At 46.1% G+C, this 27,093-nt stretch overlaps 1 protein-coding gene across 1 annotated transcript in view; it reads right to left on the reverse strand.

Annotated features, from left to right (window-relative positions):
• Positions 1 to 1,600: 1,600 nt before the first annotated feature.
• LOC147958285 (histone-lysine N-methyltransferase EZ1-like) overlaps positions 1,601 to 27,093 on the reverse strand; it is a 30,104-nt gene continuing 4,611 nt past the window's right edge. The window contains exons 2-12 of the mRNA XM_087532029.1: positions 9,512 to 9,706; positions 9,347 to 9,418; positions 8,908 to 9,021; positions 8,485 to 8,813; positions 8,052 to 8,213; positions 7,244 to 7,328; positions 6,978 to 7,127; positions 6,847 to 6,894; positions 6,714 to 6,779; positions 6,326 to 6,595; positions 1,601 to 1,858 (exon numbers count right to left, since the gene is read on the reverse strand). Of these exons, the coding sequence (XP_087388155.1) occupies positions 1,601 to 1,858; positions 6,326 to 6,595; positions 6,714 to 6,779; positions 6,847 to 6,894; positions 6,978 to 7,127; positions 7,244 to 7,328; positions 8,052 to 8,213; positions 8,485 to 8,813; positions 8,908 to 9,021; positions 9,347 to 9,418; positions 9,512 to 9,706 (1,749 nt within the window). The remainder of the gene's footprint in view (positions 1,859 to 6,325; positions 6,596 to 6,713; positions 6,780 to 6,846; positions 6,895 to 6,977; positions 7,128 to 7,243; positions 7,329 to 8,051; positions 8,214 to 8,484; positions 8,814 to 8,907; positions 9,022 to 9,346; positions 9,419 to 9,511; positions 9,707 to 27,093) is intronic.

Below are 27,093 nucleotides of genomic sequence, written 5' to 3' on the forward strand. Positions count from 1 at the left end.
ACCGTCACCAAAGTGCCGTCATAGAAAATAATTTTTGATGGTACCACTTTTTTTGTTGTGCAAGAGCACATTTCTTGCTTTCCCAACAGGAACATCGAACTAATAGGAAAGGATCTGTTATTTTGGAGTTCTGTCCCAACCTTCATTCAATTATCAGGGTTCGCCTTCGGCTTGAAGAAGACCGCTTTCCCACATTTTAGGTGACGAACAAAAAAATGTTACCAATGGTTGTTTTCGGCGACGGCCCAGAATGTCACCTACGATAGCTCAATCTGTCGGCTAAGATCTTTTTGGCGGCGATAATCCTATCATTGGTGTTCGGTCCATTGGGTTGATCGGTCAAATATTCTGACAGGTGGGGTCAGCAGTTCCTGACGTGGGTTCTTCCATGTGGGTCCTCCATGGGTTTTATCGCTGACGGTCCCGTTAGTAATAGCTCGGCATCAGCTTTAACCGGTCAACGCTGCTGACAAATGGGCCCAGAAGATGCTGACATGGCAGCTTACAAGTGGGATGAGACATTGTTGACATCACAATTATCATCGCACATAGAAAAAAGCTTTAATTCATATATTATTAATTATATGCGAGCATGTATGTATTTAATTTGTAATTTCAGGAAAATGGATTCAAAATTTGATTCACTAGAATATGAGAATTCAAATATTGGCAACATATATTTCATTATAAATGAATCCTGACATTTTACAAGGAGAAGCAGACACAGTCTCGGACAAAGGAACATTAAGTTGACTATAGCATGGGGCCATCGGTGTTTTCTAGATGTTGTCTTGTGCTGTATACTCCAGCAATTTTTGGCCTTTTCTAGTCGATCCCCTAAACTTAACGTTGTAAACTTCAATTTGATCAAGTTCAAAGCAGGTTCAACCGAAAGTAGCATGCATTCAAACATAAACATTGATAGTTTTGCATAATCAAACATAAAACATAAATTTAAACTAAGGTAAACTACTTTCGGTCAAAGTAGAGGTCGAGCCAATCCTTCCTCGTCATGTACGGTGTGCCGCGAGCCGGGTCAGGGCCGGTGCCATCGTCACGGTCGTTGGGGAAGGCACTCCTTCACTCATCGACGTCAATCTCCTCGTCCTCGGGGCCCACATCGATGCCCTCCGTGCCATAGTCGCCGCCGCCTTTGACCTCGTCATCGGAGCAGAGCGTGATAACCTCGCCGCCCTCAGCGCTGCCGTCCTTGCCACCTTCAACCTCGTCATCAGAGGAGAGCACGATAACCTCACCGCCCTCCGTGCCGGCAAAGATCGCTCGCTCCGCCTCCACGAGCTCCGGGTGCTGCCGGTAGAGCACTTGCATGCAGGCCTCGTCGGCGGCCTCGGCCTCGAGGCGCTCCCACGCCTCGCGGTCCTCCGTGCCATAGCAGAGCTCACCACCCATGGCTCCGGCGGAACGAGGTCGACCGGACGTGTGCCGAAGGGGAATTGAGCCTAGCCACCGCGCCGTGGTAGCGGACATGCCAGCGGTCATACTCCATGGCCGCGAGCTCGGCCGTGTGGAAGCTATCGAGCCACCAGTGGGTGTGGGTCTCCTGATTTGTAATCTCAGCGACCCACGTCCCCCACTGCCGCTACCGAACCCCGAGGTAGGACCTCGTCGGCTGCCGGGTCCGAGGGAGGACGGGGAAGTCCTCAAACCGGCGTAGGGGCGTGGCGGCGGGCGTCTCGGGGGAAGGGCGACTGCGGATCGAGCCCGCGGAGGACGACGGGGACACCTCGTCGGCGTCGGGCGAAAAAGCCGCGATAAACCTCTTTTTGGCCATTGGCTCCTCGAGCTCCCCAGCACACGGGTAGAGGTTGAGGATGGAGGCGCCGGCAATGGCGGCGACCTACCAATTGTTTTGGGGGTGGTGTGTGTGTCTGTGTGAGCAGAGGTTTTGGGGAGGGGGTGTGTGGTGTGTGTCGAGGGGGGAGCAAGGTGGTGTTTGAGGAAATACCGCTGCAACTGAAAATTTTACTAGGCGGGAGTAACAAGGCGGGGCTATTGAAAATTTGGATCAAGTGCGAGCAGATATTTTTGAGATTGCGAGGGATGAAGAGGCGGGAGTAAAATGCCAGGGTTACTGAAAATTTGAAACAAGGGAATGAAGTAGAGCGGGAGTAATAGACATCACAGACGGTCCGCGCATACTAATCGTGTGCTATCAAACATTGAAATCTTCCAGGTGGTAGATATTTTCGAGATTACGAGGCAGTAATATATTCGAGATTGCGAGAGATGCAGAGGTGGGGGTATTTGGGGAGCGAGCTAGTGTGCTTGACACGCTGGTTGTGGACTATAACCGACACACCTTCTCGCGTAAGCCATAGGCATACTATACACCGACGGTGCTCCAGGATATTTTATGTTGCATCTCACACGGTTGGTGATAATAAACTGTGTGGGATCTACTTGATTTTTCATCTTGATTTGAATGACATAATGGGGTCACAGCAGCAATGGACGATGTTTGAATTGCTAGACCTTTTATCTATAGTGAACATGCAACTATATGTGTGTCGTAAAAGAATTGGAATTATTCAGGGTACGTTTGGACATTTTATACATTAAATTGGTTTTCTAGCCATTTCAGATGCACAATTCAAGATTAAACTACATGCACATGCTCCGGTGCACCAACGTGGGTTGTAAAATCATATATGTGTCCATGGGTTTATGCTTATATCCCATGCAAGAAATGGGGATGAATTTCGAACATCATGGCACCTTTGGGGATGAAACAATATCCATTGCCTCTTATTGCTTTCAAAAAATTTCTAGTGTCAACATAGAACAACAGGAGTGTTGTGTTAAGTTTTGGAATTTTTCGGGGTTCTTTTGGACATTTTTATACATTAACTGGGTTTTCTAGGCATTTTATGTGCATAATTCAAATTTGAAATACATGCACATGCTCCAGTGCATATAAATTGGTTGAAAAATCAAATCGGTGTCCTTGGGTGCATGCTTAGGTCCCATGCAAAAAATGGGAATGAATTTCAAACACCAGGGCACTGTTGATTGCCGGCAAAACATTGAGATACATGGTTTTTAAATTCTAGTAAATCCAAAACTCGTCTGAAATTCATGAAACTTGGCATGGTATCATGGAGCGACATCAAATTGCTGTGGTAAATTTTTTGTCCTATTTGAGGCAGGTTTGGGTATAAGCACAACAAGCCTGGTGGTTTCGGTAGGGAACGTGCCATCTTTGGGGACGAAACGATATCCGTTGCCTCTTATTACTTTCAAAAAATTTCTAGTGTCAACATAGAACAACAGGAGTGTTGTGTTACGTTTTGGAATTTTTTGGGGTTCTTTTGGACATTTTTATATATTAACTAGGTTTTCTAGGCATTTTATGTGCACAATTCAAATTTGAAATACATGCACATGCTCCGGTGCATATAAATTGGTTGAAAAATCAAATATGTGTCCTTGGGTGCATGCTTAGGTCCCATGCAAGAAATGAGAATGAATTTCAAACACCAGGACACTGTTGATTGCTAGCAAAACATTGAGATAGATGGTTTTTAAATTCTACTAAATCCAAAACTCGTCTGAAATTCATGAAACTTGGCATGGTATCATGGAGCAGCATCAACATGCCATGGTAAATTTTTTGTCCCATTTGGGGAAGGTTTGGGTATAAGCTTCTCACAAACCAGAGCTTCTCACAACAAGCCTGGTGGTTTCGGTAGGGAGCGTGCCACCTTTGACTTCCATGGCCGCCCGCCTTGCTCGCACATTCTCCATTAATGGCTCTCAAGCCACAGTTTAATACGGTTTTTAAATATAAAACACTCATCGCAAACGTTTTAGTTAGAACACCCGTATGCAAACCAATAACTTCCCCAGGAAGCCAAGGGAAAATGTGCCTAGTAGGATTTGTGCAACTCTTGATCGCAATCGTTTTAGTTAGAACACCCGTACGCAAACTGACAGCTTCCCCAGGAAGCTAAGAGAAAATGTGACGAGCAGAATTTCTACAGCTCTTGATCGCAAACGTTTTAGATAGAACACCCGTATGCAAAGTGAGAGATATGGTCTTCCCCCTTAAGTCGAGGGAAAATTCGCAGCGTGGGATTTGTGCATCCCTTCAAAGCAAATGGTTGTTTTGGATGACCCGTGTGCAACCACGTACAAACAATTTGGTAAGATTTGCATCTGTCATATTGGGTATGTTGCCATTTTCAAACTGGAAAGATTGACATTTGTTGATCTAGTAACATTGCCATTTATCAATCCTTGTAACACCGCGATTTGTCAAAATATGCAGCTAAAAATCACTAGCACTATCTAATTTTTGCAACTAAAATTCAGTAATTACGCGTAGGTTTCATTCATAGATTAAGTAGTTGTTCTTAATTTATACAAACAGTTCAACTCGACGGTTAAACTGACCAAACTTTTCCACAATTATTGCCAACCACGCATATGCAAATGTACCATTCATTACATACAACAAGTCATCAACACACAACGACAATGAGGATAATTGTTGGATTATATATTATTTCCAACAAAACATTCTAGTAAATACTAAAGTTTTTCTCACACAACAAATAACAAAGCAATGAAATAAACTTCAGCTCAACCAATCCTCGGCATTGGAAACGCTTGCTTTGAACCATAACTGATTCTCTCGGAAGGGCCAGCTATTCTCAATCTCGAGACCAACGCAGGACTGATCATCCAGGTTGAAGCGGCCTATATAAGGATGCATATTGTGATAGCCAGGGTAGGGAACCATAGCAATGTCCGAGGTATAGATACAGTTGCTTCTCATAAATGGTAGTAACATTGTGTCAACAGCAGCTGGATCGCCTTTCACCATCATTGGATAGTTTTGTCCAAGGAAGAGCGAGTTTTCTCCAAGACTATTGAGGGAGTCCTGGATTATGGGGTCGTCGGGTGTCCGGGCTATGTGACACGGGCCGGACTGATGGGCCGTGAAGGTACAAGGTAGAAGGCCTTCTCCTGTGTCCGAATGGGACTCTCCTTTGCGTGGATGGCACGATTGACATCCGGGTGTGTACTTTCCTTTCTCTGTAAACCGACCCTGTACAACCCTAGGCCCCTCTGGTATCTATATAAACCGGAGGGGTTAGTCCGTAGAGGCTATCAGAATTCATATAGGCTAGACATCTAGGGTTTAGCCAATACGATCTCGAGGTAGATCAACTCTTGTAACCACTATACTCATCAAGATCAATCAAGCAGGAAGTAGGGTATTACCTCCGTCAAGAGGGCCCGAACCTGGGTAAACATCGTGTCCCCTTTGTCTCCTGTTACCTTCAATCCTCAGACGCATAGTTCAGGACCCCCTACCCGAGATCGGCCGGTTTTGACACCGACATTGGTGCTTTCATTGAGAGTTCCACTGTGTCGTCAGCAGAAGGTTCGATGGCTTGTTCAATCATCAACAACGATGTTGTTTCCGGGGAAACCTTCCTCCCCGGTCAACTTTTTGTGTTCGGCGGCTTCGCTCTACGCACCAATTCGATTGGCCACCTTGAACAGATCGACAACGACGCCCCTGGTCATCAGATCAGATTCGGGAGCCTGAATTACATCGCCGATGTCCGAGGAGACTTGATCTTTGAAGGGTTCACGACCTCGACCATTGTTCCTCTATTCCAAGAGGGAAACTCATCGGACTCATCATCAAGCACCGCTCAAGGACCAACTATCATCCCTGCCCTGGCCTTAGATGCAAGGCAGACTACTTCTTCCAAAGATGGGTATCTAAAACCTACCAGACCCTCTCCTACTATGGAACTTTTCGTCAGAGACCCGGAGGCAGCTATGCCTTTGGCGAGCCTGGAGTCAAACAAGACTCTCCCGATCATCAGACAACTGAACCCGCCTCAGGATGCAAACTCCGAACTCTCGAGGCATGCATTTGGTGAGCACAACCTGCAATCTGCCGTGCCTAGCCCTGCAGGTCCTCGGTCCCCCGTCCGGCCTTCGCTCTTAAACGAGGCCTTGGACTTAATGCGATCCCTTACCATTATGGAAGAGTCACCTCCGAACTACGCCCAGCCCGGACTATGGGCTAAGAGCGGGGAATTTTATGTCCCACCCACCACCCACTTAATAGCCACTGTCCAGGATTTGACCGACATGCTAGATTACGCCTCCGAAGACATTGACGGTATGGACGACGATGCCGGAGACAAACAAAGCCAAGACCCGCCATTCATCGGACGCTAGACGGCTACCTCCACATATGATGTATATATGGTGGATACACCCAAAGAGGCCGACGATGAAGGCAGGAAAGATCCGAGTGAGGACAAGCCCGCGGACGCACCACCAAAACGTCGACGTCAGCGACGCCGCTCAAAATCGTGTCGCGAAAAGGACAGCAATACCGGCACCGGAGACAATAACACTCCAGACAATGCTGAGGATCCCGAAGACCATCTGTTGCTGAATGCTCATTATTTGTTTCCACCATCAAATAATTACGATCTTCCACTAAAGCTGAGTTATTCTCCATTTGATGTGCATCCTTCTTCCAAGAACTTGTGCTTGGAGAATTATGTTGTGAGTATGCAACTGAATCTTTGTGTTTGGTGGCCTGTCAATATATGGTTTGAGAACAGTATCAATGCAAGTCGGTGCTTATTTTTCATAATCAAAATTGTCAGAGAAGACAAGCAGCTTTTCAGAAGTCATATACACCATAAAATACGAACCAGTTTATAACAATGACTACCACATGGTCCATCATCCATGCTGTCCCAAGGTGATTGCTTTTCTGCCTGTATGAAGAAGGCACAAATAAGAAAAAACACGTAATTTTGGAAATAATTCTGGAACAAAACTTACAGGAAATATTAAATCTTGAGAACACCCATGTAGTTTGCAATAAAAAACCTGCCAATGTCACGATGAGAAGAATATTCATCAGCAACAAGAGGCATTACATATATCACATGATGATTGATAGATGAGCATACTAGGCATCGCCGACAAAAGAGATTATCGAAGGAATCCAATGCTGCAGCCAAATCTTTATCGTGGTAGATATCTTTCAGTTTGGCATTAAGTTTGGGCACTTCTTTGGAAGAACCTTCAGTATTCTCTCCTTGTAAGATCTCATATCTGGCCTGTAAAAATAGGGCTATGTGTGTTATTGTCAATGGTGAAAATGTAAATTGGAAAAGGAAAAGCCCAAATGGCCAGAATGCTATTGAGATTAACTGACTATGAAGAGAAAGCTAACCTTTATATCACCAGCAGTCTTCTCAAAACATTGAGCTAGGGTCTCCAGCACTTCATCAGACATGCCACATCCGTCAATGGTCATCCTAACATGAAAGTAGAGGAGGAACATAAATTATTACACCAGAACATCAAAATGCCCAGCGAGAGAAAGACATCTTATAGCAGAAGCCAAAATATATTGTTGATCTATCAAGTTTAAGAAAGATGTAAACTCATCAACAGACTACTCAGATTAGAGGTAGACAGTGTAAACTCGATAATTTTGTTCCTGAACAATATGGTAAAAGCAAATCCTGCACCCAGTTTGGATAAAACTCAATAACCTTACTTTTCTGGGGGTCCAAGCTAGGCTAGTTTGATTATGTTCCCACAATGAAAAATAATTAGACAGCAGCAGCAACAGAAGAGACCCTAGGTAGAAAAGTAAAAAAGCCACACATGTGTAACTTATTGCTATTGAAGTTCTCTACTACATGAAAATGAAGTGGACCTATGCATGCCACAATAATTACATAAGTGATATTTTGTATTTGCACTACTTTCATACTACTGTATAAATCTTGATATATTATGTCTTGTGAAATAAAGTTGTGACAATCTTTAAATTTAAAGTAAAGTGTGTGCAATCAATAAAGGAAAATACGACAAACTTATTGCTTTAAAGAAAAGTAAGTGCAATAGCGATCATTCAAAAAACTGTGATTCTTAAACCATAGCAGATGTCAGTCACAAATAAGTGCAGAAGTTAAACCTAGGTAAGGTAAAGTAATGCAAAAGAAAACAATGGAAACCCCAAGTTTGTTTACCGAATAAAACAATCTTCAGAGCTTTTGAATTCCCTTTTCTCCTCTTCATCCTCAACAACTTCATCTTCACTATCACTGAACATTAAAGCTTTACCACAATCTGCATTATAGTAAATATTTTGTCGATGAAATGCAGATTGGTCTTCGGTCATCCTCTGGTTCCTGCATGAAACCCCCAGAAATCTTTTTTCTCAGAAACAGTACGAGACCTTACTCTTGCAAAAGGAGAAAAGTAAAACTCTTATGTACAAAATATACTATTAAAATCCCTATCAGCAAACACTTCCATTCAAAGCATGCCCTCAATCTAATCATAAGCTGTTGCTGCTGCTCTCTACCTCAACCGTGCAGTAGCAACACACAGAGATTCAATATTTAATACATCTGCATCAGTTTTGGGGAGGTTGGGAAGTGCTTGTGATACGAAACAGACCTGTCCAAAAACACCCATGTTGTATAAGGTGGAAGGCCTGACACTGTTGGTAGTTCAATTGGCTTATTAGCATTCTTTGCAGTGAGAATTCCACCCAAAGTAGCAGTCAATGTGCCATACGGACTATCTTCTTCAGAACTGCCACCATCTTTCTCAGCAAGGCACAGTTCAAGACCAAGCGTTGAGCACGACACATCGTCTTGCCTAGGTGTCAGCAGATTCGTGGCTAAACCTGTACCATCCAATGCACTCGTTTGCCAGATTGTTGAAGAACCACGATTGCTCTGCATAATGGTGCTGAGCTTAATCTTGTTATTCTCTACCATATCCTGGAAAAAAAATTATAACAACCAGACAAATGACACCAGGAATATCTGATTAATAAATGCGGAGGGGAGTACAGAATGTGTGGTTTCAAAGCACCTTAATCTCAGCGGAACGAAGTGTCGCGAACTCATTCTTCAACGAGTTAACATAAGTTGAAACGGAGACCTCTCCTAATTCTCCATCCGGTATAGCCTCATCATCCTGAGGAACCTGCATCGACAGTAACTTCATCAACACATGCGTAACACACTCACACAGAGCCGAAAAGAGAGGCGATATTAGACCCCAACCATTAGTTCCACTCAACATTACAGGGGGTCAGGATTCAGGACACAATGCACAACAGAAGTGTGGATTCCACTTTGCAGATAACTCCCAGCTGCTAAGCACAGTAGTGAACTGGGGCATATGATCAGGTACCAACGTTATAAACTGAACTCATAATTTGCTAAGCAAAACTCCAATGGCAGCTCCTGAATTCGAGAGAGGGGGAATACAGGATTAACAACACCCTAAAAAACGAAATGTTGAGCACCTCGGCGGCGGCGGCGATGCGCGTTGCAGGCGGAGGGGTTTGGGGCCGTGAGGCGTCCGCGCCGACGGCGAGCTACGGTGCGGCGGCAGCTCTAGCCTCTAGGGCACAGAGAAGGATTGGGGATTCGGCGGCCGCATTGGGTCGGAGCGTCGAATTGCAGCCTACACCACTAGGTCTCTCCGGGCCGGACCCCGAGCGGCCGGCGGTTGGCGCCGAGAACCTGTATGTGGCGGCGGCGGCCATCAGACCGGACGCTGAGATGCTCTGCGGCGGGGACAGCGTGCCCTCGGCGGAGCGCGGCGGCGGGGTGGTGTATTTTTCAACCTTTTGTGCCGAGCGCACAAACGAGACAAAACTCTCCTAAAAAAGGAAAAAACAAGAAAATAGGAAAAACACAAACGAACAAAATTGTACAAATTGTACACTGATTAAAAGCATCTTTAACAGACGCCGTAAACTCGCGCCCGGAAAAGGCCTTTACAGGCCGCGCAAAATGTGGTTTTTGAATTAATTTTGCCTCGCGCAGAATAGACCATACAAATGGCACCCGTAAAACCGAATATTCTCCACCGCAAACGGATATTCCTTGGGTCGTCTTCTACACTCGTTTTCTTGTTCCTCTGATCGCTCAGCCGGCTGCCCGTCATCCTCCCCCGCCGCCCCCGACCCCCCCCCCTCCCCCCGTCCGTCGTTCCCCGCCGCTCCTGGCCTTGCCCCGCCGCCACTACCCCGACCTAGGCCGCAAGGAGCCGCGGGAGGCCAGCCCGGTCCAAGCGGCCAACATGAATGACCATGGCAGAAACGATGGAGAAGGGCTGAAAGGGTTGCTGCGATACAAATACGGGAGGAGAAAGTAGAGGAATTAGATTGGGACCTCACCATATGGACCTGTGTGTGGTTGGACACGACGAAGAAGGACCGGATGCGACGAATTTCGCCAGATCCTAGACTCCGGTGTCGGTTCGGTGACATTTGGGGCAAGAAATCTACCCACAGCCAGCGTTGACCGGTATACGGGGCACCCTCAGTTTGGCCTCCGAGCCTTTAAATACAAGGGTCTCGGGTGTGGGTTTTTGGTGGCCTGGAAAATATTTACGTGTTTGACAATTTTACTGTGCCTATTCTATACATTTTTTTTATCAAAACTTTCAAAACCAAAAATTATAAGAGTTTAACCACTTTTACGGTGTCTGCTAGAGATGCTCTAACATATAATTCACACAAGCTCTCCTAAAAGCACCAAAGACACACAATACGAAAATACTCTCCAGCAACATTGTTTTCTCTCTCTCAGTGAATGAAAAGGTCGTTCCAGTCGGCCGTTTATAAACTTTTTTTTATCAAAAACTAACTTTTATAATAGATTTGATCTTTTTGGAAAAAGAAAAACGAAAATTAGCATCTCAGGGCATCTCCAGCCGTTGGCCCCTCAGGGGGCGCCTAAAATCGCCGCCTGGGGGTGAGCCGGCGCAAAAATTGGGCCTGGGGGCGAGTTGGTCCCCAGCCGCCGGCCCCAGGGCCGCCCCCGGGCACGTTTTAAAATAAAAGAAGTTCGGCGAAGTTCGGCTTAAACACGATAAAATTCGGCCAAACACGATAAATTTCGGCACATTTCGACGAAGTTCGCGGATTTTCATTACATAGCACATATACATAAACTAATCTAAAGGAAAAATTGGCTGAAGTCGCCGCCGTCGCCGCCATCGTCGTCGTCAGCCTTCTCCTCCTTGACGCGGGCGCCCCTGCTGGACCCCTGCCCGGCGTCGCCATGGCGGACTGGTGGCGGCGCATCGTCATCGTCATCGTCGCTGTCGCAGATGACGACGACTCCGCCTTCGTCGCGGCCGCGTCGACGCTCCGCGAAGCGAAGCAGGGCGGCGCGCTGGCGCTCCTTCTCCATCGCTATGGAGTCCCTGCATGCCCATTCCAGGGCCGCGTCGTCGTCGTCGAGCTCCGTCGTCACCGGCGCGGCCGGCTCCTTCTTCACCGGCGCGAGCCCCGGCTCCGTCTTCACAGGCGCGAGCCCCGGCTCCGTCTTTGGCTTGACGAAGCGCGGAGGAGGAGCCGACGAGTAGGCGCGCCGGCCGCCCTCGTTGATGACGATGCCGGCGCTGCGAGTGCGCCGGCCGAGCGGCGTCTCCGCCGCGGGCTCGGCCTTGACGCCGAGCAGGGCCGGAGTGCCGGAGGAGTGCGATGAAGATCGGGAGGAGGAAGAAAAGGAGGAGGACCCGAACCTCCTTGGCGCCCATGGCCCGGCGCGTCGGTGCTGCGCCGGGGCGGCCGCCCTCGCCGGGTACGCCAACGGCGGGTCGTTGCTGCCTTCGAGGTACGTCAGCACGCCCTCGAGTGTGCGGCCGGGGACGCCCCACCACAGGTGGCGCCCCTCGCTGTTCTGCCGACCGCCAACCACTGGCGCGCCGTTGATGGACGCCAAGCGCTGCTGCTGGCGGCGCTCGAAATACGCCGCCCAAGCCGTGTGGTTGTCGGCGGCGTACTGGGGAAGGGAGAGTTGGGCGTCGGTGAGGGAGGCGCGCACGACCTCGAATTCCTCGGCGAAGTACTTCGGCTTCGCCACTGCGTCGGGCAACAGGGGAATGGGCACTCCCCCGGCGCTGAGCCTCCACCCTGTCGGCCCGGCGCGCATGTCCGGCGGCGCCGGGATGTTCGCCTGGAACAGGAGCCAGGACTCCTGTTCGCGGAGCGAACGGCGGCCGAAGCCGTTGGCCACTGCCTCGTCTCCGGGGAAGCGTTCTGCCATGGCGACGGGCTCGGGAGAGGTAGAGAGATAGAGGGAGGGGCTGGGCGGCGGCGCTCGGGAGAGGTAGGGAGAGGGAGGAGCTGGGCGGCGGCGAGGGGCGGGGCTGGTGTGGGCACAGGCGAGTGCAGGCCACCGGCTATATAGCCGCGCCGCACCCGTGTGTACACGTGCGAGGAAGGGGAGGCGTCGGCGCGCCGTCCCGTGACGCGCCGCCCGTGAGGAATCAATAGCAAGGCTGACCGGCGACAGCCTTGGCATTGATTCCCCGTGGGAACCGAGGCCTTTGGGGGAAGACGAGACGCCGTGTCGCTGACGCGGCGGGCCCGCGGCTGTTTCGCGCCAAAACAGTTCGCCCCGGCGCCCCCGGGCGCCCCCCAGCGTGCCGGGTTCGGCCTGGGTCCGCCGGCGCTATTTTCGGCCCAGGCCGGCGAAAATCGGGCTCCTGGGGGCGCGACTGGGCCGTTTTTTTGGCGCCGGCGCGAAAAAATCGCCTGGGGAGGCCTTCCTAAGGGCGCGGCTGGAGATACCATCACCAAGTAGGGGAAATCAGATTCCGCCACCATACATAGAAAGTAGTAAAAAGTATCGTACTCGAAACCAAAATCAAATACATTAACCTAGGGGAGAATGGCGGCCAACCAGCATGGCCACGTGGCGCATGCTAGTTGGCCGTGCCAAGAAACTTTTTGATTTCTTTTGAAAGATGAAATTGAAAAACTTTTTGATTTTTTTTGGAAAGCGAAATTGAGACCTTTTTTTTTCTTTCGAGAAAAGTTCTTTTTTCGAGATTATTTTTTAAAGATGGAAGTGAGACTTTTGTTTCTTTTTCATTTTAAGAATGTTTTGCAGGCTTTTACTTTTTCTTTCTGAGATGGATGTGATGTTCACACATTGTGAGAAAGTTTTCTTTTTAGTTTTGAGATGAAGTTGAGGTTTTTTCTTTGAGAGGAAGAAATACACGCACCACTTTTTCTCAAGAGGCCCGCAAAGGCAGGCCCCAACCACTAGTAGCTAGTAACACCTGAAACTTGAGCTATCGTCCACAACCCATTATAAACATAAAACATAACTACGGATCGAGATATATGCATAAATCAAAGCAAATTAATTGAGATTCAAACCGAAATCCAACATGCATCACTACGTCCCGATCTAGAATTCTGACATACATCTGTCGTTGCAAAACATATGCATATACTTATTTGTGTTTCCCATATATTAATGGAGACTCCTGATACCATCCCCGTCTCGGACCACAAAAGATATGAAATAATTGAAATAAACATGCAAACCTCGGTTGTGTAGGGAGACGGATGGGAGTCGCTCCCTGATGCGGCGATTGAGAGCAATGCCACGGCCGCACCCACGTCGTGTGGACAAAAGGCTTGGGCTTTGCCCCCTCGCATATTTAGGGCTTGGTCACGCATTCTTTTCCTCCCCGGAATGACGTGTTTTTTCATTGAGAAGAGATGAGAGAGGGTTTCGCTACGGGGATCGATGGGAAAGGAGATTATAAAGGGGGCATGGTTGAATATCTATGGAATTATTTTACTACCCGCCATCCCCGCCACCACCGCACGGCGGGAGCATGAGTAGGTTAGCAAACTCATACGTCCTAAGAGGTGGGACCCAGCTACGTTAATTATTGTGATGTGGTTCGGTATTTTGGTGAAAAATGTAAAATGATGGAGGGTTAACCACAAACCATGTGAGAATTTACAAGTGCAAAAATGTAGTTTGGTGTAACCCCATTGTCTCACCACATGACCAGAGTGCTTCCTTTTAAGAATAATCATTTCCTCAAAAAATGCAAACATCAGTATGGTGTAAAACAAAGGAGGGGTAGGTAAGGATGGTTAGTATACCCATGGAAAATTTACTAACTTTATTGCAATGCCATATTTGTGTGTTTAACATATCCGATTGACTTGTATCTAATAGATACTCCCTCTGGACTATGTAAGGCGAGAGGACTATGGTTATGCGGCCAAGGTGGTATTTAATTCCATATCGCACTATTGATTTGGGAAAGTAACCCAACTGGATTCATTGCATAAATAGGGATTGATACCTGTATTAGTGCCTTGATCCTTTCACCTCATCCATGCAACATAACAACACACATCTAACAATGTCCTAGAAAACAAAATCGGAATATCCAACACCTCGGCGGCGGTGATGATGCGCGTTAGAGGTAGAGGGGTTTCAGGACGTGAGGGTTTTGCGGCCACGACGAGCTAAAGTGCGGCGGCAGCTCTAGGCTCTAGGGAACTGAGAAGGATTGGGGATTCAGCGGCTGCATGGGTCGGAGAGTCGGTTTGCAGCCTACACCACTGGTCTCTCCGGGCCGGACCCCCGGCACGAGCGGCCGGCGGTTGGCATCGAGAACCTATATGTGGCGGTGGCGGCGTCGGCATCGGACCAGACGCCAAGATGTTCTGCGGCCGGGTGCTTTCAACCTTTTGTGTTGATCACACAAACAAAACAAAACTCTCCTCAAAAAAGAAAAGGAACAAGAAAAAGGGGAAAACACAAATGAGACAAACCTGTATAAATTGTAGACTCTAGAGACTACTACCTCCGTCCTGGTTTATGGGACCCCTTAGTATTTTGTGTCAAATTTTAACTATAGATTTAATTTACAAAATAATAATGCATGACACCGAAATTATATTGTTGAATTCGTATTAGAACATAGTTTCTAATGATATTATTTTTTATGTCATGCACTAAAACATTGTTAGTTAAATTTAAGGTCAAAATTTGGCATAAAATGCGAAAGGAATCAATAAACCAGGATGGAGGTAGTAAGATATAATTCGGACGGAGGTAGTAAGATATAATTCACACAGTGCTCTCCTAAGACTACGAAAGACACACAATACCAAAATACTTTTGCATAGTTTCGCAGCAACATCGTTCTCTCTCTCTCTCTCTGAATAAAAAGGCCGTTCCAATCGGCCACTTCGCAAAAAATACCTGAAAACTAACTTTTATAATAGATTTGATTTTTTTTGCAAAAAAAGTAGCACCTCACCCATGCAGGGAAATCAGATTCCGCCACCATACATAGAAAGTAGTAAAAAGTATCAAAATCAAACCAAAAATAGATAGTAACGCGTGAAACTTGAGCTATCATCCACAACCCATTATAAACAAAATGTAACTATGGATCTAGATACACACATAAATTAAAGCAAATTAATTGAGATTCAAACCGAAATCCAACGCACATCACTAGATCCCGATCTAGAATTCTGACATACATTCGTCGTTTCAAAACAATTGCATATTCCTATTCGTGTTTCCCATCTATCGATGGTCACCACCAATACCATCTGCACCAGACCACAAAAGAGATGAAACCATTGAAATAAAGATGCAAACCTCGGTTGGGTAGGAAGACGAATGGGAGCCGCTACCAGATGCGGCGATCGAGAGCAACGCCATGCCCGCACCCATGTCGTGTGGACAAAAGGCTTGGGCTTTGCCCCTCGCAGATCTAGGGCTTGGTCACGCATTCTTTTCTCCACGAGACGACGTGTTTTTCCATTGAGAAGAGATGAGAGAGGGTTTCGCTGCGGGGATCGGCGGGAGAGGAAATTATAAAGGGGGCAGGGTTGAATATCTATGAAATTATTTTACTACCCCCCGCCGCCGCCGCATAGCGTGAGCCTGAGTAGGTTAGCGGAATCATACGTCCTACGAGATGGGACCTAGCTAGGTTAACTATTGTGATGTGGTTTAGTATTTTGGTGGAAAATGTAAAATGATGGAGGGTTAACCACAAACCATGTGCGACTTACAAGGGAAAAATGTATTTTTGGTGTAATCCCATTGTCTCACCACATGACCAGAGTGTTTCCTTCTAAGAATAATAGTTTCCTCAAAAAATGCAAACATCAGTACCGTGCAAAACAAAGGATGGGTAGGTAAGGATGGTTAGTATACCCATGGAAAATCTACCAACTTTATTGAAATTCCATATTTGTGTATCTAACATATTCGATTGACTTGTATCTAATAGATACTCCCTCCGGACTATGCAAAGCGAGAGGACTATGGTTATTCAGCCAAGGTGGTGTCTAATTCTCCAGATCGCCCTATTGATTTGGGAAATTAACCCAACTGGATCCATTGCGTAAATAGGGATTGAAACCTGCATTAGTGCCTTTATCCTTTCGCCTCATCCATGCAACATAACAACACACATACAATTCGGGGGGGGGGGGTACAGTATTAACAACGCCCTAGAAAATGAAATCGGAATATCAAACACCTCGGCCGGCGGCGGCGGCGAAGCGCGCGGAGGCGGAGGGGTTTGGGGATGTGAGGCGTCTGCGGCCATGGCGAGCTACAGTGCGGCGGCAGCTCTAGCCTCTAGGGCACAGAGAAGAATTAGGGATTCGGTGGCCGCATTGGGTCGGAGCGTTGGATTGCAGCCTACACCACTGGTCTCTCCGGGCCGGACCCCCAGTGCGAGAGGCCGGCGATTGGTGCCGAGAACTAGTATGTGGCGGCGGCGGCCATCAGACCGGAAGCCGAGATGTTCTGCGGTGGGGACATCATGCGTGGCGGCAGGGTGGTTTCAACCTTTTGTGCTGATCACACAAACGAGACAAAACTCTCCTCAAAAAAGATAAAGAACCAGAAAAAAAGGAAAGACACAAACGAGACAATGGTGTATAAATTGTAGACTCTATGAGTACTAACTCTGTCCTGATTTATTGGTCCTTAGTATTTTGTGTCAAATTTTAACTATATATTTAACTAACGAAATAATAGTGCATGACACCAGAAATTATATCCTTTGGTTCGTATTTGAACAGAGTTTCTAATGATATTATTTTTTATGACATGCATTGACAATTTGTTAGTTAAATTTAAGGTCAAAATTTGGCACAAAATGCGAAGGGAACCAATAAACCAGGATGGAGCTAGTAAGATATAATTCACACAACGCTCTCCTAAAAGCACCAAAGATACTCTTGCATAGTTTCTCAGCAACATTGTTCTCTCTCTCTCGAATGAATGAAAAGGCCGTTCCAATCGGCCTATTTGTAAAAAAAATAACCGAAAACTAACTTTTTTATAATATATTTGATATTTTTGCAAAAGAAAACAAAAACTAGCACCTCACCCATGCAGGGAAATCAGATTCCGCCAGCACACATAGAAAGTAGTAAAAAGTATCATAAGCAAACCAAAAATAGATACTAACACCTGAAACTTGAGCTATCGTCCACATCCCATTATAACCACAAAACATAACTACAGACCGAGATACATGCATAAATTTAAGCAAATTAATTGAGATTCAAACCGAAATCAAACTTACATCAGTAGATCCCGATCTTGAATTCTGACATACATCCATCGTTGCAAAATAGTTGTATATTCCTATTCGTGTTTCCAATCTATCGATGGAGACCACCGATACCATCCGCGCCTCAGACAACAAAAGACATGAAACCATTGAAATAAAGATGCAAGCCACGGTTGGGTAGGGAGACGGATGGGAGCCGCTCCCAGATGCGGCGATCGAGAGCAACGCCATGGCCACATCCACGTCGTGTGGACAAAAGGCTTGGGCTTTGCCCCCTTGCAGGTCTAGGGCTTGGTCACACATTCTTTTCCTCCATGGAACGACGTGCTTTTCCATTGAGAAGATATGAGAGAGGGTTTCACTAAGGGAATCGGTGGGAGAGGAGATTATAAAAGGGGTAGGGTTGAATATCTATGGAATTATTTTACTAACCCCCACCCCCACCCCGCCACTGCTGCACGACGGGAGCATGAGTAGGTTAGTGAAATCATACGTCCTGAGAGGTGGGACCAAGCTAGGTTAACTATTGTCATGTGGTTCAGTATTTTGGTGGAAAATGTAAAATGGAGGGTTAACCACAAACCGTCTGAGAATTTACAAGGGTAAATTTTACTTTGGTGTAACCCCATTGCCTCACCACATGACCAGAGTGTTTCCTTCTAAGAATAATCATTTTCTCAAAAAATGGAAACATCTGTACCGTGTAAAACAAAGGAGGGGTAGATAAGGATGGTTAGTATACCCATGGAAAATCTACATACTTTATTGCAATGCCATATTTGTGTATCTAACATATTAAATTGACTTGTATCTAATAGATACTCCCTCTAGACTATGTAAGCCGAGATGACTATGGTTATGCGGCCAAGGTGGTGTTTAATTCTCCAGACCACACTATTGATTTGGCAAATTAACCCAACTGGATCCATTGCATAAATAGGGATTGATACCTGTATTAGTGCCTTGATTCACCCGATCCATGCAACATAACAACACCCATCCAATGAGAGAGGGGGGGACACCTCGGCGGCGGCGGCGATGCGCATTGGAGGCGGAGGGGTTTGGGGACATGAGGCGTCTGCGGCCACGGCGAGCTACAATTCGGCGACAGCCCTAGTCTCTAGGGCACAGAGAAAGATTGGGGATTCAACGGCTGCATTGGGTCGGAGCGTCAGATTGCAGCCTACATGAAAGTGCAACTATCCCTAGGTGGTTTTGGTAATTCATAACAACATATAGCTGATTGAGCTAATGCTATTCCAAGATGATTATTTCAGGAAAGCTCAATGATTGGCATGGCATGGATATGAAAGTGGAACCCTCAAAATGCTAAGGACAAAGGATTGGCTCAAGCTCAAAAGCTCAAGACTCTTCATTTTATATTTTAGTAATCCAAGATCACATTGAGTCCATAGGAAAAGCCAATACTATTAAGGAGGGATGAGGTGTTGCTTAATGAGCCTCTTGCTTCATGTGCTTAGTGATATGCTCCAAAACCCTCAACTACTATCCCATATCCACATATGACCTAAACTCTAAGCCAAACTCGGTCCTACCGATTTTTCCTATCCGGCGCCACCGAGTTTCACTTGTCATTAGCCACTGCCAAACCCTAGCAATTCGGTCCTACCGATAAGGTTCTCGGTCCCACCGAGATGGGGTTGCAATCTCTCTGTTTCTCTTTCGTAACTTTTCGGTCCCACCGAAAGAGCGAATCGGTCCCACCGAGATTGCAATGTAAACTCAGTGTTTCCCCTTTGTAACTTTTCGGTCTCACCGAGTTCCACTCGGTCCCACCAAAAGAGCAAATCGGTCCCACCGAGTTTGCCTGACCAACTCTCTGGTTAGCTAATTACCAGACTCGGTCTCACCGAGTTTGTGTAATCGGTCTCACCGAGATTACGTTATGCCCAAACCCTAACCGAATCGGTCCTACCGAGTTGCATGTCAGTCCCACCGAAATTCCTAACGGTCACTAGGTTTACATTTTCGGTCCGACCGAGTTTATTGATTCGGTCCCACCGAGATTGGAAAACTGTGTAACGGTTGGATTTTGTGTGGAGGCTATATATACCCCTCCACCTCTTTCTCATTCTAAGAGAGAGCCAACAGAACACACACATCATTCCAACTCATTTGTTCTGAGAGAGAACCACCTACTCATGTGTTGAGATCAAGACATTCCATTCCTACCATATGAATCTTGATCTCTAGCCTTCCCAAGTTGCTTTCCACTCAAATCTTCTTTCCACCAAATCCAAATCCTATGAGAGAGAGTTGAGTGTTGGGGAGACTATCATTTGAAGCACAAGAGCAAGGAGTTCATTACCTACACACCATTTGTTACTTCTTGGAGAGTAGTGTCTCCTAGATTGGCTAGGTGTCACTTGGGAGCCTCCGACAAGATTGTGGAGTGAACCAAGGAGTTTGTAAGGGCAAGGAGATCGCCTACTTCGTGAAGATCTACCGCTAGTGAAGCAAGTCCTTCGTGAGCGATGGCCATGGTGGGATAGACAAGGTTGCTTCTTCGTGGACCCTTTGTGGGTGGTTGCTTCTTCGTGGACCCTTCGTGGGTGGAGCCCTCCGTGGACCCGCGCAACCGTTGCCCTTGGGTGGAGCCCTGTGTGGACTCGCGCAACCGTTACCCTTCGTGGGTTGAAGTCTCCATCAACGTGGATGTAGGATAGCACCACCTATCCGAACCACGGGAAAAACATCCGTGTCTCCAATAGCGTTTGAATTCTCCAAACCCTTCCCTTTATATTCTTGCAAGTTGCATGCTTTACTTTCCGCTGCCTATATACTCTTTGCATGCTTGCTTGAATCGTGTGATGATTGCTTGACTTGTCCTAAAATAGCTAAAATCTGCCAAGAACTAAAATTGGGAAAAGGTTAAGTTTTTATTTGGTCAAGTAGTCTAATCACCCCCCCCTCTAGACATACTTTCGATCCCACAAGTGGTATCAGAGCTTTGGTCTCCATTTGCTTGATCTCCATAGCTTTTGGTGGTCATAGCCTTGGTTTCACAACCTAGGAGAGTATGGCGTCTAGCGAGGGAAATTATCACCGTAGAGGTCCTTACTTTGATGGTACTAATTTTGCTAGTTGGAAGCATAAAATGAAAATGCATATTCTTGGACATAACCCCGCTGTTTGGGCTATTGTGTGTGTTGTCTTGCAAGGTGACTTCTTTGAAGGGAGAGAACCAAACCGTGAAGCTACCACGGAAGAGTTGAAGATGTTGCAATACAATGCTCAAGCTTGTGATATTCTCTTCAACGGATTGTGCCCCAAAGAATTCAACAAAATCAGCCGCCTTGAGAATGCAAAGGAAATTTGGGATACTTTGATTGATATGCACGAAGGTACCGACTCCGTCAAGGAATCCAAGTTGGATGTGCTTCAAAGCCAACTTGACAAGTTCAAGATGAAGGATGGTGAAGGTGTCGCTGAAATGTACTCTAGGCTTGCTCTCATCACAAATGAGATTGCCGGCTTAGGAAGTGAAGAGATGACCGATAAATTCATCATCAAGAAGATCCTAAGAGCCTTGGATGGAAAATATGATACCGTGTGCACATTGATCCAAATGATGCCCAATTACAAAGATCTCAAGCCAACGGAAGTGATTGGAAGAATTGTTGCTCATGAGATGTCACTTAAGGATAAAGAGGAACTTCACAACAAATCAAGTGGTGCCTATAAAGCCTCATGTGAAGCCCCTACATCATCAAGTGAGAAACAAGCCTTCAATGAAAAATTGAGCTTAATGGTGAAGAACTTCAAAAAGTTCTACAAGAATAGAAGCAAAGATAGAAGCTCCAAATCAAGGTCCTACAATGACAAAAGATCTTCTAGTCGAGAGCGAAACTGTTACAATTGTGGAAGACCCGGACACTATTCCAACGAGTGTACGGCTCCCTACAAGAGAAGAGAAGATTCTCCAAAAAGAAGAAGCAAAGGATCACCACAAAGAGAGAGAGAAGGAGTAGAGATGATCGTTATGAACGAAGATACTCACGGAGAAGCAAGGACTCGGAAAGGAAGCAAAAATCATCAAGGAGCTACACAAGACGAAGACATCAAGCTCATGTTGGTGAATGGGTATCAGGCTCCGACTCCGACAGCCACTCCGAGAGAAGTTATCACTCCGACTCCGAAGATACTCAAGATGAAGGTGTTGCCGGTCTAGCACTTGTGTCAACCAACTCCTACGACATATTTGACTCACCAAATGAAGGAATTGGAAGATGCTTCATGGCCAAAGGTCCTAAGGTAACACACCCCGAGTATGTTGATTTCAATAGTGATGAAGATGACTTGTTAGGTGATGATTTGATTGGTGACAACTCTAGTGATGAATACTATGATGAAAGACCAATTAATCATGCTAATCAAGATAAAACGAATGACAATGATAAGGAGAAGATTGAGGCTCTAACTAAAGAACTAAAAACTCTTAAGTTAGCTCATGACACTATCTTCGAAGATCATCGAGAACTTTTAAGGGCTCATGAGAAGCTACGCTTTGAAAAGCTCAATCTTGAGCAAGAGCATGAGTTCTTAAAAGCAATCAATGATGATCTCCGCAAGAAAAGTTCTTCTTACATTGCCAAGCGTTTACTCTTATCCACTTACATGCCTCAAGTCAAGTCTAACAAGAAAGATTCTTCCTCTAGTAGTAACAATGATCATGCTAAATCCAATATTGTTGCTTCTAGTAGTTCTCTTGATTCCACTAATGATTCTCTTAGCCAAGTTACACTTGAGCAAGAAAATAGCTTATTGAAGGGAACTATAGAGAAAGGAGTGTACAAAAGCCTTGCCGGGAGTAAGCAATTCGAGGAAATTGTGCGCAAGCAAGGAATGCACCGGAAGAATCAAGGTGTTGGTTTTGAACGAAAGTTCAATGCCAATGGAGTTGAGTGGGAAGAAGATCAATACCCCAAGACAAAGTTTGTCCCTCAACAAGAGAAGTATACCTCTTTCAAGGGGACACAAGCTCAAGATGATCTTCCACCACAAGACTACGAGCAAAAAGGCAAGGACAAGCTTCAAGAGGAAATTGATGCATTTGAAGAAGCTCCTAAGACCTTAGTCAAGTGGATTCCCAAGACTACTTCAAGTTCCACTTCATCAAGTATGACTACAACTCCAAGGATTCCCATCAAGATGATGTGGATCCAAAAGAAGAAGAACTAGAGAGTTCTTGAGGGTGACTCCGCCAACATACTTCACTCTTATCATTTTGGCAAGAACAAGTGCAATCAACTTCCACATCTTGCACTAGTTCAAGGAGTCACAAACCCTCTTGTTGGTAAGACAAGGGACAAGGTAACCTAAAGTTTTCATGGACATCATCTTGTGTGTGCATCACTCTATGTCTATGGATATCCTTGTTTGTTCTTTGTGGGACTAACCCATGTAGGTATTGAAAGTGCAATTCACTCAAATGGATAGCTCCAAGAGATCTACATCAACATTGAGCATCCACATCTTCAATATCTACATGAAGTCATCATCGACAAAACCCAAGGTTAGTTCATCCCTCTTAGGGGGGATATCACATCTAGGGGGAGCTTTACTCTAAGACTTGAGCTAAAGCAACTCTAAAGATGTGAACAAAACAATGCTTTATGTAAAAGTGGTAACCCCACTTGAGCTTAAACGATGAGTATGACCTACGATCAAGTGTTCTCACTTGACTCCTAAGTCAATATACTCATATATAGATGACCTAGTCATCGCAAATTGTTTGATAGATGCTAGAATTGGTTGTGCATGCTTTGCCACATATTTCATTTGCCATCTTATTGTGTGAGCATGCTGATTGCATATTTTACTCATTCGAGGACATCCACTTGTTGCTTTGATTGTTTGGCTTTATCTTCTTTTGCCAAGTGGATGGACAAGAATGCCTAAGAACCTCCTCTAGCTATCTATGCTTTTCTCGTCTCAAACTCTATTCATGCTGCATCACAAAAATTGATCAAGTCAGATTCGAACCACTCTGTGTGAGGAGCGCTCGGAGTCCCCGATTCGTCATAGACTTAAAATTCCAAAACCTCTTTATGAATCTCGGTCTGACCGATACTCCATTTCGGTCCTACCGAGTTCATTAAGTTGATCTAGGTTTTCGATCTCGGTGCAACCGATTTGAACTTTTCGGTCACACCGAGTTGCAATAACTGCACACAGTTTTGCATCTCGGTGCCACCGAGTTGTTCCACTCGGTCACACCGACAGGGTCGGGCTATATATAGTGACGGGCAGAATTTTGGAAATTTCTCCGAAACCTCCTCGCCCGCGCGATAGCCTGCTCTGCCCCCGAGGTCTCCGGATCGTCTCCTCGTCGCCAGCAGCCTCCAGTCGCTGGTCTTCGCCGCCGTCAACGGATTTCTGCCCCGCCGTTGCCGCCGTAGCAAGTCCACGCCGAACTAGGGTATGGACTTGATCATTGTGCTATTCCTCAATCTGATTCCTAGCACATTGTGATCATCATGAATCTTGCCACGATTGATAAACTTCTATCCAGTCAAAACGCTCATAGATTAAGTTTAATTCGAAAATTTTAGGGTTAGGTTTCCGCCGAAACCATCTCGGACCCACCGAGTTGAAAAACTCGGTCCCACCGATCTGGCTTTTGCCATTGCACAAGTTAAACTCGGTCTGACCGAGAATAACTTATCGGTGCGACCGATTTTGGAATTCTGTGAAACCCTAGCAGTCTCGGTGCCACCGAACTGTGACTCGGTCTGACCGAGTTCACCAGTTCTAGTGCCAAAACTGTTTCGGTGTCACCGAGTTTGAAAATCGGTAGATCCGAGATGCTTTCTGTGGAAAACTAAAACTAACTTTTTGAGTTAATCTTTTGCAAAAATCTCTGCTTTTTGTGATGCTCATCCAATCTATCTCTTCTATAATCTATTCACAGGGTCAGCAGTCAGTTTGCAACATGTCTGATCAAAGTGACAGCCAGAACCTCTCAGAGCAGCAAGTTGTCATGAGTGAGGGCACTAGCCCCTCAAGTTCTTCTGATGATGGCAGCAGGAGCACACCCAGCAATCTGCCTAAGGCTGCCACACGTCAAAGAAACAAGAGAACGTCTGATTCTGAGGATGAAGACTATGTGGCAGAGGAAGAGGCCACTTCCAAAAGGGCTGAGCCAGCTCAAGGCTCAAAGTCAGGCCTGAAAGTCAAGAGGCCAGCAGGGAGGCAGCCAATGTCAAAGGCTAGAGCCTCAACCGAGAAGCCTGCACCTGCTCCCATTGAGCCCATTGCTGCTGAGGGCAAAAAGAGGAAAGAGAGAGTAAAGAAGACTGTAGCCAAAGTGCTTGGGAGAGCCTCCATCATGGTAGAAGAGGAGGAGGAAGAAGAGGTTGCTGCACCAGCACCCAAGGCAGCCAAACTTATGGGAGATGCCATAAGGTCAGGAACAGCTGCATCCAAGCCCAAGGAAGCTCCTAAGGCTGCATCTAAGCCTAAGACAGCTCCAAAGAGAAACACAAGGAGTATACCTGCTGCAGAAAAGAACAAGGCCCCAGTGCCTGAAGCTATTGAAGAAGAGGAAGAGAGTGTCCTCCGGAAGCTCAAGCCCAAGATCCCAGACCACAACGATGCTCATCCTGTGGCTGAGGACATGAAGCTCAAGAGAGACTCAGGGCTGAGAAAGTGGAGAGAAGCAGACCCGTATGCTTCTAGGAGAAGGACTGCCGTGGACTACAGATTTCACACAAAGGAGCAACAAGATTTTTATGAGACTGTTTTGCTTGACAAGAAGCCAATCGTTTGTGACATGAGATGGGTCGACTGGACATACATCAAGGAGAATGAAGAGCACTACCCAGGAGTTCAGGACAGCTTCAGAGCGTGTGGAGTAGAGGACTTTGTTGGGCAGAAGCTCACAAAGTGGAACGAGGAACTCATCATGCAGTTCTACTCCACGGCTCACTTTTATCCGGATGGGAGGATTACATGGATGTCAGAAGGTACAAGGTACCAATCTACAGTGGCTGAGTGGGCACAGATCATCAATGCCCCAGAAGAGCAAGATGAGGACTTGGATATCTATGCCAAGAAGAAGATGGACCATAACTCCATGTCCAACATGTACAAGGAAATTCCCAATGAAGCTCTTGACACATTCAAGTTTGGCTCAGTGCACTATCTGCTATCAGGATTGCCCACTATCAATTGGATACTAAGGCACACTCTGTTGCCTAAGTCTGGAGATCACAAGATGATCAGAGGTCACGCGATCAACTTGCTTCATGTTTTTGATGTGCCTCAGAAATTCAAGGTCATGAGTCTCATAGTTGAAACGATCAAAAGGACAGCTGCAGATCAGAAGAGGAGCTGTGGATATGCCCCTCAGATTCAGGAACTCATCAACTCCAAGATGGGCACGGGCGTATATTTGTTGGATAAGGAACACCTGCCCATCCGTCCAGATTTTGAGAACAATGAAGTTGTGATGACAATGAATGAGCCATCGTCTGCACAAGCATATGCAAAGAAGGAGAAGGCGAAGAAGGAAAAAGCTGCCAGGATGCCTACTCAAGAGGAGGCATCTGAGTACTTCTTGAAGACCAAACAAGAGCAGCTCAGTTACTTGATTGCATCCTCGCTGAGAATTGAGCAAAGTCTGGCCAACCTCACTAAAAATCAGCAGAGCCTAGAGAGGATCATGGAACAGAAGTTCTATGACTTGGATGTCAAGGTAACAGAAGTTCAGTCTGTAGTGGAGCAGCTCCAGGAGGACATGAATGAGAGGAGAGGCAGGACCACAACTCATGCTTTTTCTAGAGTGCCAAAAGGCCCGAGGTCGTCTGCACCGCCAGTCGCTGACACCAGAGCCACCACCTCAGCACCAGCTACAGCCTCAGCTCCAGCGTCTACCTCAGCTCCAACTCCTGCAACTACTTCAACATCTATAGAAGCCTTCGTCCTTGGAGTGATTCGGACTCCACCACCACCTGAAGATCAAGCCTGAGCGTCGATCTAGTGCTATGCATTTTCTAGGAACTTTTTGGTAACTTGTTGCCAAAGGGGGAGAAGATGTATAGATCATAGGCTTTGAGAGAGAGAGTGTTGCTTTTCTCTCTTGCTTTATTTGGTGGTTTTTCGAACCTTTTCTGCTTTTGAGTGCTTGATACTATGTCATTATTTGTGAGACATCGATGATCATGTGTTTGATCATAAGCTACACTTAATGCTTGCTTAAATATTATCATTCTATCTATCATTTGTGATCATTCACTATTCTTGGTGATGAGTGCATGTATTTCAATCTTATCATTTTGAGCGCTCCACCAAGATGTATGTGACATGGAAGAGTAACCCATGACTCTAACTCTTTGTGCATTTGCAGTCCAAAGCAAAATTTTAAATATGCACAAATTTAGGGGGAGCTCTTACTTATCACATACTTCTCAAAGCGACGATATATTTCATGCTTATTATCATTTGTCGAAGCTTTGATCTATATGTTGTCATCAATTACCAAAAAGGGGGAGATTGAAAGTGCAACTATCCCTAGGTGGTTTTGGTAATTCATAACAACATATAGCTCATTGAGCTAATGCTATTCCAAGATGATTATTTCAGGAAAGCTCAATGATTGGCATGGCATGGATATGAAAGTGGAACCCTCAAAATGCTAAG

Source organism: Triticum urartu, chromosome 7A (genome assembly GCF_056163025.1).
Source record: "Triticum urartu cultivar PI428250 chromosome 7A, HENAU_Tu73, whole genome shotgun sequence".
NCBI lineage: Eukaryota > Viridiplantae > Streptophyta > Magnoliopsida > Poales > Poaceae > Triticum > Triticum urartu.